We start from the raw sequence: 12,455 nt of genomic DNA, 5'->3' as shown, positions 1-12,455 counted from the left end.
GCAGGGAGCAGGGAGCCGGTTTCTGGAAGCTGCGGATGCTGGTAACCAAGGTAAATATCGCGTAACCAAGCAAAGCCTTTGCTTGGTTACCCAATGTGTACCTTGGTTACCAGCATCCGCAGAAGCCGGCTCCCTGCTCCCTGCACATTCAGATCGTTGCTCTCTCGCTGTCAAACACAGCGATGTGTGCTTCACAGTGGGAGAGCAACGACCAAAAAATGGTCCAGGACATTCAGCAACGACCGGCGACCTCACAGCAGGGGCCAGGTCGTTGCTGGATTTCACACACAGCAACATCGCTAGCAAGATCGCTGTTGCATCAAAAAAAACGTGAGTCAGCAGCGATGTTGCTAGCGATGCCGCTTAGGGAGACATGGCCTCAACTCTTCACTTTAAGCCACAACTCTTTACTGGATGGTTCATGGTTGTTCAGAACTCCAGATAGCCGGCACACATCACCCATTTATGTATTTTTGTAAAATGAATGAATAATAATGTCTTGCTTTTAAATTAAATTCTACAGATAGAGTGAACATTCAGCTTTTTATATCTAATCTAATGACTGAAGGAGAAGCCACTGTCATTCAATGTTCAGTAGTACACACGTGCCGCTCCAGTCCACCTTCTATTCAATGGAATAAACCAGGTCAAGTCCAAAATCAGTCGGTGGAGATTTTTGAAGGATCCTGGAGAGAAGAATCAAACCTTACCTATATTCCTTCCCATATGGATGATGGGACACCGATTCAATGCACAGCTAAACATCCTAATGGACGAATAACTGAGAGATCGCAAACACTGAATATCAACTGTACGTATTATAGGGGACTGGGTAGAATGAGCAAATATTACATTCATAAGGGACAACTGCCCATACTCTTCCCTTATATCTCTCTGTGTTCTCATAATTCTGAATACAAATATATCTGTGTTAGAGATGAACAAATTTATTCTACTCAAATTTGACAAAAAAATGTATTTTCCAAAATATGGATTTTTTTTTTGTAATTCGATTCCCCCAAGTGTAGCTATTTTGTTTCACTGTATAAAGCTGAGAAAAGTTTTTAAAAAATAAAAAACGATTATGACCACATGGCTTTCCTTTCCAGTTGCACCATATACTAGCTGTCCACGGTCCAGCCTTTTGCAACTTTTCTTTTCACCGCCATGATTGTTACGTGTATAGGGACAGGCTCAGGGCTAGCTCTCACCTTACCATCTAGACAATGCACTTTAAATGGGATTTTTCCTTTAGGCACTCGTGGGGTTCATGCACTTTCTGTTGCAGCAGCAGACTGCTTCAGCTGGCAGCAATTAATCAATTGCTGGCCTGGATTTAAGCCCTCTGCTTCCTGGACTTGTTGCTGGTTATTCTATTCAGTTAGGAGCTAGCCAGGGAGCAGTCTTGTTCAATACTGCTGCTATCTGCTGTTTGTTGTAAGTTGTTCTCCTACATCCTTTTCTTTGTACTCCTATCAGTACACCTTCTGTTATCCCCTGGTGCATGTTTTGTAGTGTGTATGTTCTTTGTTACCCCGTCTGTAGTTCTGTGTTGTTGGGTTGTTAGGCTCCATCCGGGTCTATCCACTGGGTGGTGGAGGCATAGTGGTTAGGGCCTGGACAGGAGACAGAGCCACACTTGAAGCTCGACCCTGACTACCATTAAGTCTAACATTGAGATAAGTGACCGCTCAGGTTCCCGAATCATAGGGTTAGCCTAGGAGCCCTGTATAATCCTATCCCCTTCCTGTTACACTCAAACCTCCTTATTGGAGGGGATCTACATTAAAATGCCTCCTGACTCAGACACATAAAGTGCTATAGAAGCCCCCATCCCAATGTGTCCCCTGCGCCTCTGACTCTGATCCGTATGATATTCATGAACTTTTCTTACTTATGTAGATGCAGCAACTGAAGTTCACATCACAACGAAAAGTGAAGGTGGAGTCACTAGATTGATCTGTGATTTCCTAAGCAGCCGACCAAATGTAACTCACTACACCTGGATGAAGGATGGATCCATTTTACAGAATGAGACAGGAAAGACTCTGCCGGTAGACAACAATGAGGGAAGCTATGGCCAATATTCATGTATCGCTCACAACATGGTCGGGAATTCCTCCTCAGAAGGACATAATGGTAAGTGTTCTGAATCTTATCCGCACATTCTGCTACTAAACAAACAGGATATAACCAAATATATTGTATTTTACTCATCATCTTTTACACGTAACACATTTTGTTAATATAATGAATTTGGGAAAAATTTAAGGATGAAAAAAGGATTTTTTGGCAAACATTTCCAGAATATATAATCCCACATTTAGAAATCCCTACTGGATATGGTTTTGGTTCAATAGTTTTGGCAGATGTCATGAGGCAGCTGGAGAGATCCACCAGATCCCACCGCTGCCACCAATTTGTCCGGAACAAAGACTCCTCAGCCTCCAATTGTCAGTACAATATGAAAATGGCTGCCGATTGTTGACGAGGTGATGGCTGCTTGTTCTACTAGGCCAATTATTTGTTGATTTTACAGTGAACGTATAGTGTGTTGTTTTAATGTTTATTATGTGTGTATTTTTAGTTTTGTAGTGTTCTGTGTTAGTGTATATTACGTGTGTGTATTATTATGTAAAGTCGTGTGGGGCAGGAGTCATGGGCGAGGGATTAACTCCAGATTCCATGATACACTACATGAATGTCTTGGTCCTGCCTGAATGTGTGGACTTTGGCTGTGTGGGCTTGGAACCCATGTAGGCCACATAATTCCACTGATGTCAGTTGGCCAGGACTGGATGACGCCTCAAATGCACAGGGAGACAAAAGGTACCGTCACACTTAGCGACATTCCAGCAATCCCACGAGCGACCGGACCTGGCAGGGATCGCTGGAGCGTCGATACATGGTCGCTGGTGAACTGTCAAACAGGCAGATCTCCACAGCGATCAGAGATCAGCCACCAGCCACCAGCCACCAGCGACCCGTGTAACAACACTGTGCTTGGTAACCATAGTACACATTACTAAGCAAAGCGCTTTGCTTATAGTTACCCGATGTGTACCTTGGCTACGTGTGCAGGGAGCAGGGAGCCGGTTTCTGGAAGCTGCGGATGCTGGTAACCAAGGTAAATATCGCGTAACCAAGCAAAGCCTTTGCTTGGTTACCCGATGTGTACCTTGGTTACCAGCATCCGCAGAAGCCGGCTCCCTGCTCCCTGCACATTCAGATCGTTGCTCTCTCGCTGTCAAACACAGCGATGTGTGCTTCACAGTGGGAGAGCAACGACCAAAAAATGGTCCAGGACATTCAGCAACGACCGGCGACCTCACAGCAGGGGGCAGGTCGTTGCTGAATTTCACACACAGCAACATCGCTAGCAAGATCGCTGTTGCATCAAAAAAACCGTGAGTCAGCAGCGATGTTGCTAGCGATGCCGCTTAGGGAGACATGGCCTCAACTCTTCACTTTAAGCCACAAACTCTTTACTGGATGGTTCATGGTTGTTCAGAACTCCAGATAGCCGGCACACATCGTCCATTTATGTATTTTTGTAAAATGAATGAATAATAATGTCTTGCTTTTAAATTAAATTCTACAGATAGAGTGAACATTCAGCTTTTTAGATCTAATCTAATGACTGAAGGAGAAGCCACTGTCATTCAATGTTCAGTAGTACACACGTGGCGCTCCAGTCCACCTTCTATTCAATGGAATAAACCAGGTCAAGTCCAAAATCAGTCGGTGGAGATTTTTGAAGGATCCTGGAGAGAAGAATCAAACCTTACCTATATTCCTTCCCATATGGATGATGGGACACCGATTCAATGCACAGCTAAACATCCTAATGGACGAATAACTGAGAGATCGCAAACACTGAATATCAACTGTACGTATTATAGGGGACTGGGTAGAATGAGCAAATATTACATTCATAAGGGACAACTGCCCATACTCTTCCCTTATATCTCTCTGTGTTCTCATAATTCTGAATACAAATATATCTGTGTTAGAGATGAACAAATTTATTCTACTCAAATTTGACAAAAAAAGTATTTTCCAAAATATGGATTTTTTTTTGTAATTCGATTCCCCCAAGTGTAGCTATTTTGTTTCACTGTATAAAGCTGAGAAAAGTTTTTAAAAAATAAAAAACGATTATGACCACATGGCTTTCCTTTCCAGTTGCACCATATACTAGCTGTCCATGGTCCAGCCTTTTGCAACTTTTCTTTCCACCGCCATGATTGTCACGTGTATAGGGACAGGCTCAGGGCTAGCTCTCACCTTACCATCTAGACAATGCACTTTAAATGGGATTTTTCCTTTAGGCACTCGTGGGGTTCATGCACTTTCTGTTGCAGCAGCAGACTGCTTCAGCTGGCAGCAATTAATCAATTGCTGGCCTGGATTTAAGCCCTCTGCTTCCTGGACTTGTTGCTGGTTATTCTATTCAGTTAGGAGCTAGCCAGGGAGCAGTCTTGTTCAATACTGCTGCTATCTGCTGTTTGTTGTAAGTTGTTCTCCTACATCCTTTTCTTTGTACTCCTATCAGTACACCTTCTGTTATCCCCTGGTGCATGTTTTTTAGTGTGTATGTTCTTTGTTACCCCGTCTGTAGTTCTGTGTTGTTGGGTTGTTAGGCTCCATCCGGGTCTATCCACTGGGTGGTGGAGGCATAGTGGTTAGGGCCTGGACAGGAGACAGAGCCACACTTGAAGCTCGACCCTGACTACCATTAAGTCTAACATTGAGATAAGTGACAGCTCAGGTTCCCGAATCATAGGTTTAGCCTAGGAGCCCTGTATAATCCTATCCCCTTCCTGTTACACTCAAACCTCATTATTGGAGGGGATCTACATTAAAATGCCTCCTGACTCAGACACATAAAGTGCTATAGAAGCCCCCATCCCAATGTGTCCCCTGCGCCTCTGACTCTGATCCGTATGATATTCATGAACTTTTCTTACTTATGTAGATGCAGCAACTGAAGTTCACATCACAACGAAAAGTGAAGGTGAAGTCACTAGATTGATCTGTGATTTCCTAAGCAGCCGACCAAATGTAACTCACTACACCTGGATGAAGGATGGATCCATATTACAGAATGAGACAGGAAAGACTCTGCCGGTAGACAACAATGAGGGAAGCTATGGCCAATATTCATGTATCGCTCACAACATGGTCGGGAATTCCTCCTCTGAAGGACATAATGGTAAGTGTTCCGAATCTTATCCGCACATTCTGCTACTAAACAAACAGGATATAACCAAATATATTGTATTTTACTCATCATCTTTTACACGTAACACTTTTTGTTATTATAATGAATTTGGGAAAATTTTAAGGATGAAAAAAGGATTTTTTGGCAAACATTTCCAGAATATAAAATCCCACATTTAGAAAACCCTACTGGATATGGTTTTGGTTCAATAGTTTTGGCAGATGTCATGAGGCAGCTGGAGAGATCCATCAGATCCCACCGCTGCCACCAATTTGTCCGGAACAAAGACTCCTCAGCCTCCAATCGTCAGTACAATATGAAAATGGCTGCCGATTGTTGACGAGGTGATGGCTGCTTGTTCTACTAGGCCAATTATTTGTTGATTTTACAGTGAACGTATAGTAAATGCACATTCAACTCCAAAACATATATATACTATGGTATGATGACTGCCAAGCTCAACAATGACCAAAAAAATAACAGCTACCATCGCAAGCCTATTGTTCAACTATTACAGGTAATGTTTGGCCTCACAAGTCTCCAGGAAGGTTGTTAATAGAACATGAGAAAAAAAGCTAAAAAATAATATATATTTAACCTAAAAAGTAAGCAGTGTTGATAAAAATGTACAAAAGATATTACAAAATGGGCAAAACAATACAATAAATATAATTAAAAATAAAAGGGATACACAAAAAAAAGTAATAAAGCTGATGCCGCAGGGATGGTACAATTCATTAATGGAGAGAAGCTCTGTGACCAAAATATGAAACAATCCTACAGCGCGCTGTATCTTCCAGGCAGAACAATCAATATAAATCAGAATCTGTTTTTATGATATAAGAGTCACTCCCAAAAACCTGTCCTTGATAAACTGAGATGGGATCTGGTCAATGGGATGCGGCTTAAGTCCCTAAAATGAAGTGATTCCTGATCATCAAGATATCTGCCTCACCTGGAGGTCTGCATGGAAGATATTAAAGCCATATTTCCTTTCATGATTTTAGCTTTCTTTAGATAGGAAACATGGCATATACAACCATATCCATTTGGCTGATATTATTTTTGGGCAGATGTGCAGATCGTATTTCAAAATGAGAACATGCATTTTGTTCCCCTGGTTACGGACGCCACACTAGGGTTCTAATTCATATAAATTACTCATGAATTTCTCAGCAATCGAAATGTTAATAAAAATGCAAATATTTATTTTTGTGCTATCCAAACTGATAGATATTTGTGAGTTTTCTAAGGGAACAGTAACTCCATCGCTAAACAATTGCGCTTGTCAGAAACATTTATCTTACCTTTTAGTTGAATAGTGAGAGGCTATAGGTTCTATTTTAATCTATTGTATATGTATATCTTCCCATACAGATGAAGAATCCAGCATTTTATTTATAAACAATTATGGACACATAATTCTTCCCATAGCGATTGGCACAATCTGCATGCTACTACTGGTACTGCTTGTGTATGCTTTTTGGAGGTAACATATATTAACACTTTAAATGAGTATTCTCAAGTTTGGAAGTTACCTCCTATCTATAGATAAAAGATTCCTTCCCAATCTCTTGGTTTGAAACCCACCATTGTGGCCACATTTGATTCCGAGAACTTTTCTTTACCTTTACATTGGAGAACACATAACTTTTACATTAACTTTGCATGAAGAAAAACAGCAATTCTGTGTTTAATTGCACATATATTTATTTTTTTGAACTACCTTTTACTACTTGGTGCAATTGATGTGATTATATTATCTGCAGGTATATATAATATGACTATCCCAAATGTACCGTATTTTTTAAACTATGATGCATTGGTCTATAAGTTGCATCTAGGTTTTAGAAGCAGAAAATAGGAAAGAAATTAAATAAAACATGTTTTCATGACACACTGTTATGGGGGAATATACTTCTGACACTGTTATGGGGTAATGTGAACCAATTATGTACTAATGTTCTCCCTCCTGGGCCCCTTCCAGGTATAAATGTCACGCATCCTGGTTTATATGATGCACATACTGGGCCAATCTTAGTATACTGTGTATGTCCCTAATCCTATTGTGAATATTAATTTTCTTTAATAGTTGACACACATGATCGCCCCAGTAGCTGTAGTAAGCTGTCGACTGGGGCTATCAGTGTGTTCACTATTAAAGAAAATTAATATTCACTGCTCCCACACACATAATCCTAACCACCTCTTGGTGCCGGCTTTAGTGGGGAGCAGTGAATATTAATTTTCTTTAATAGTGGGCACACATGATCACCCCATAGCTGTAGTAAGCTGTCGACTGGGGATATCAGTGTGCTACTATAAAAAGGAAATTATTATTCACTGCTCCACTTGGTGCCGGGTTTAGTGGTGAGCAGTGAATATTCATTTACTTTAATAGTAGGCACACATAATTGCCCCAGTAGCTGTAGTAAGCTGTTGACTAGGGCAATCAGTATTTCCACTATTAAAGAAAATTAATGTTCACTGCTTTGAACACCCATAATCCCAACCACCTTTTGGCGCCGGCTTTAGTCCGGAGCAGTGAATATTCATTTTATTTAATAGTGGGCACCCATGATCGTCCCAGTAGCTGTAGTAAGCCATTGACTGGGGGCTATGAGTGTGTCTACTATTTAAGAAAATTAATATTCACTCTTCCACACACATATATTCCAAACCTCCTCTTGGTGCCGGATTTAGTGGAGAGCAGTGAATATTCATTTTCTTTAATAGTGGGCACACATGATCGCCCAAGTAGCTGTCGTAAGCTGTTGACTGGGGCTATGAGTGTGTCCACTATTAAAGAAAATTAATATTCACTGCTCCGAACACCCATAATCCCAACCACCTCTTGGCACCGGCTTTAGTGGGGAGCAGTGAATATTCATTTACTTTAACAGTGGGCACACATATTCCCGCTGTTAAATGAAAGAAGATTGTTACAATATCTTAGACATTTTATTAATGTAAAACTTTCTAAGTATTTACTTTAAATTATTTCTTTCTTATTTTGCATACATATTTATTGTTTTTATAGGAAAAAACAAAGGAGGCAAAAAAATACTTACAAGGTACGTGCATGCTAAGATTTTGATGACTTTCTTTTTTTCCTTGCCATTTTTGAATAATATAATGGATATTTTGGAAAGTTCGGATTTCTCCTTTATGAATAAGAAAATAGATACATTGACGATCAGTATTCATAGTAAATGATTAAGCCAAATATTTATCAGGGCAAACCGATCTAAATGTGACTGGTCTTTCAAAAAATGTGGCTTTGGAAAAGTTTTCTTTTATATATATATATATGTATATAGAGTTATGGCTGAAAGTGTTGGCACCCTTAAATTTATTCTAGTAAATGAAATATTTCTCCCAGAAAATGATTGCAATTACACATATTTTGTTATGCACCATTATTTACTTTGTGAGTATTGGAACAACGCAAAAAATCAAGAAAAAATGCAAATAGGACATAAATTCACTAAAACACCAATAATGTGCCAGATAAAATTGGTGACAACCTCATCTTAACCTATTATCTACCAATGTCCTTATTTTGGGAAGTCCAATCTTTTGCTTAAAATTCATTAAATTAAATTAATTATTCATTAATTAATTCATTTAATTTATTCATTAAATTCATTAATTTTGCTTAAATTTCATTCTCATTTTTAATTTTTTTTTTTTCATTATCAACAAAGTTCTTGCACCTCGCAACTGGAATTTTGGACCACCCTTCTTATGCAAACTGCTCCAGATCTCTCATATATGAAGAGTGCCGTTTCCCAGTAGCAATTTTAAAGATCTCTCCACAGGTTGTCAATGGGATTTAGATCTGGACTCATTGCTGCCAATTCATAATTCTCCAGATCTTTGTTTCCATCTGTTTTTCTGATTTCTTGAAGTTTTTGGGGTCATTATCCTGTAGAAGACCCACGACCTAGGATGCAAAAACAGCTCTCTGACAATGGACACTACATTACCATCCAAAATCCTTTGGTAATCTTTGGATTTCAGGTCAAGGCATCCTGTTCGAGAGGCAGCAAAAGAATCCTACAACATCTTTGGACCACCACTATATTTGACTGAAGGTACAGCGTTATTTTCTTTGTAGACCTCACTCCATTTTTTTGTAGAATAATGTGCTTTACCAAAAAGCTCTATCTTGGCCTTATATGTCCACAAGACGCTTTCCCAGAAGGATTTTAGTTACTCATTTTTGCAAACTGCAGTCTAGCTTTTTTATGTCTCTGTGTCAGCAATGGGGTCCTCCTGGGTCTACTCCATAGCAATTATTACATTTCAGTCAGATGTGGACGAATAGTTTGTGCTGACACTGATGCAAACTGAGCCTTCAGGGCAGCTTGAATTTCTTTGGAACTTGATTGGGGCAGCTTATCTACCATCCAGCATATTTTGTGTTGCAACCTTTCATCATTTTTTTCTTTGCCATCCACTTCCAGGGAGAATAATTGCAGTGCCATAGGTTGTAAACTTAATTGTGTTATGCACTGTGGGCAAATAAACATCAAGATCTCTGAAGATGGAGTTGTAACCTAGAGATTGTTGATATTTTTTTTTACAAATTTTGGTTCTTAAGTCCTCAGACAGTTCTCCTCTCCTCTTTCTATTCTCCATGTTTAGTGTGCCACACACAGGCTAATAATGCAAAGACTGAGTCAACTTCTCCCCTTTTTATCTGCTTTCAATTGTGATTTTCATATTGCCCACACTTGTTTCTCTTCACAGGTGAGTTTTAATGAGCATCATATGCTTAAAGTTATTTACCTACAATTTTGAAAAGGTGGCAACAATTTTGTCTGGTCCATTTTTGCGGTTTTGTGTGAAAAGATGTCCAATTTGCTTTTTTTTCCTCTGTTTTTTTTTTGTGTTGTTTCAATACACACAAAAGAAATAAACATGTGCATGACAACACATGTATAATTATATATATTGTGAGGTAGCGTCGTCGGCTGCGCTGCAGAAGACACGGGATCCAGGCACCAAGGTTCACAGCACACCGTTTATTCCAAAGAAAAAAGTCCATAATATTACATATGTGCCATTCCGGCAGAGAACTCAGGGAGATGTGATCACTCCCTCACACCCGGCACACCTGCCCTTGTTCCTGAATCTATTTATCCCTCCCTTCAGCCTGTAGGGAAAACAGCATTAACCCTATAGTGGATTATCATAGAGAGAGTGAGCACAACCGGGGCGAGACATACCGGCCGTCATAGATAACCCCGGTCACAGTCTCACATACCCCCCCCCTCAGTTCAAGCGTGCGGGGTTGAACTCCTGCCATCAAACACGGGCCGCGGGACAAGGCATCGGCGTTGCCCTGCAACCTACCGGCCCGGTGTTCAACCGTAAACCGGAAGTTCTGCAGAGAAAGGAACCACCGGGTAACCCGGGCATTCCGTTCCTTGGCGGACCTCATCCAGACCAGTGGAGAGTGATCCGTCACCAAGCGAAACTGACGTCCCAGCAGGTAATAGCGTAGGGACTCCAAGGCCCACTTGATCGCCAGGCACTCCTTCTCCACTACGCTATAATTCCGCTCGGGAGGGGTGAGCTTCCTACTTAAGAAGGTGACGGGGTGTTCCTCCCCCTGAACCACCTGAGACAGCACTGCCCCCAGGCCGACCTCCGAGGCGTCAGTCTGTACTATGAACTCTTTCCGGAAATCAGGGTTTACAAGAACGGGCTGTCCGCACAGGACCCCCTTCAGGGCCCGGAAGGAGTCCTCGGCCTGCGGAGTCCAGTGCACCATGACGGACTTCTTGCCTTTGAGAAGGTCCGTCAAGGGGGCTGATAGTCCCGCAAAATCTTTTACAAACCTCCTGTAGTACCCCACGATACCCAGGAAGGCCCTAACCTGCTTCGTGGTCAGGGGTCTAGGCCACTTCTGGATCGCCTCAACTTTGTTAATTTGGGGCTTAATCACTCCTTGGCCTATTACGTAGCCCAAGTAGCGGGCTTCCGTGAGTCCCAACGCACATTTCTTGGGATTGGCTGTCAATCCGGCTGTTCGAAGCGCGTCCACCACCGCTTGTACCTGTTCCAAGTGGGTCTGCCAATCGGAGCTGTAAATAATGATGTCATCAAGGTACGCTGATGCATACGCCTGGTGGGGTTCCAGTACTAAGTCCATCAACCTCTGGAACGTGGCCGGAGCGCCATGTAACCCAAAAGGCAAGACAACATAGTGGAAGAGACCCTCCGGCGTAACAAAAGCGGTTTTCTCCTTGGCGGACTCCGTCAGTGGCACCTGCCAGTACCCCTTGGTCAGGTCGAGCGTGGTAAAATACCGCGCCTGTCCCAGCCTATCAATCAGCTCATCCACCCGGGGCATGGGGTAGAGATCAAACTTGGATATTTCGTTCAATCTCCTAAAGTCATTGCAGAACCTTAAGGAGCCATCGGGTTTTGGTATTAGGACAATCGGACTAGCCCATTCACTCCGGGATTTTTCGATGACCCCCAGGCGTAACATTGACTTTACTTCCTCTGATATGGCTTGTCGTCGAGCCTCCGGTACCCGGTATGACTTCAGGCGTACCTTCAGGTGGGGCTCGGTGACAATATCATGTCGTATCAGACTGGTCCTACCGGGCAGCTCGGAGAAGACATCAGGGTTCTGCTGAACCAACCGTCTGGCCTCTCACCTCTGTGTCTTGGTGAGGGCTTCTCCAATCCTTACTTCCGGTTCGTCCTCTCCGGAGGTCGCTGGAGCCGGATGTGAACGACCCGAAGAGGAGGGAGGTGGGGAAAAAACAGCCATCAGGTTTTCCCGTTCCTGCCAAGGTTTTAATAAGTTGACATGGTATATTTGTTCAGGTTTCCGCCTACCGGGCTGCAACACTTTATAGTTAACCACCCCGACTCTTTCCTTTATCTCGTAGGGGCCTTGCCACTGAGCCAGGAATTTACTCTCTGCCGTGGGAATCAATACCAACACCCGATCCCCGGGATTAAAGGTCCGCACGGTGGCTTGTCTATTGTAGCGGCTGCTTTGCGCGGCCTGAGCCTCCTGTAAATGCTCCTTCACAATTGGCATGACCGCGCTTATGCGGTTCTGCATACCCAAAATGTGTTCAATCACACTTTTATGGGGGGTGGGCTCCTGCTCCCAGGTTTCTTTTGCCAGGTCCAACAATCCCCGGGGATGTCGCCCGTATAACAATTCAAAAGGCGAAAACCCCGTGGATGCCTGTGGCAC

At 42.3% G+C, this 12,455-nt stretch overlaps 1 protein-coding gene across 3 annotated transcripts in view; it reads left to right on the top strand.

Annotated features, from left to right (window-relative positions):
- LOC142255990 (B-cell receptor CD22-like) overlaps positions 1–12,455 on the top strand; it is a 28,456-nt gene that overhangs the window by 8,446 nt on the left and 7,555 nt on the right. For 2 of the 3 annotated variants that reach the window (XM_075327460.1, XM_075327461.1), the window contains exons 4-9: positions 524–811; positions 1,903–2,139; positions 3,602–3,889; positions 4,979–5,215; positions 6,602–6,713; positions 8,265–8,298. In XM_075327460.1, the coding sequence (XP_075183575.1) occupies positions 524–811; positions 1,903–2,139; positions 3,602–3,889; positions 4,979–5,215; positions 6,602–6,713; positions 8,265–8,298 (1,196 nt within the window). The remainder of the gene's footprint in view (positions 1–523; positions 812–1,902; positions 2,140–3,601; positions 3,890–4,978; positions 5,216–6,601; positions 6,714–8,264; positions 8,299–12,455) is intronic. The other variant, XM_075327462.1, reaches the window with a different exon arrangement.

The sequence above is a fragment of the Anomaloglossus baeobatrachus genome, chromosome 11 (assembly GCF_048569485.1).
Source record: "Anomaloglossus baeobatrachus isolate aAnoBae1 chromosome 11, aAnoBae1.hap1, whole genome shotgun sequence".
In the NCBI taxonomy this organism is placed as follows: domain Eukaryota; kingdom Metazoa; phylum Chordata; class Amphibia; order Anura; family Aromobatidae; genus Anomaloglossus; species Anomaloglossus baeobatrachus.
Note: the sequence above shows the minus strand (reverse complement) of the source record. Positions and strands in the feature narration are given on the sequence as shown.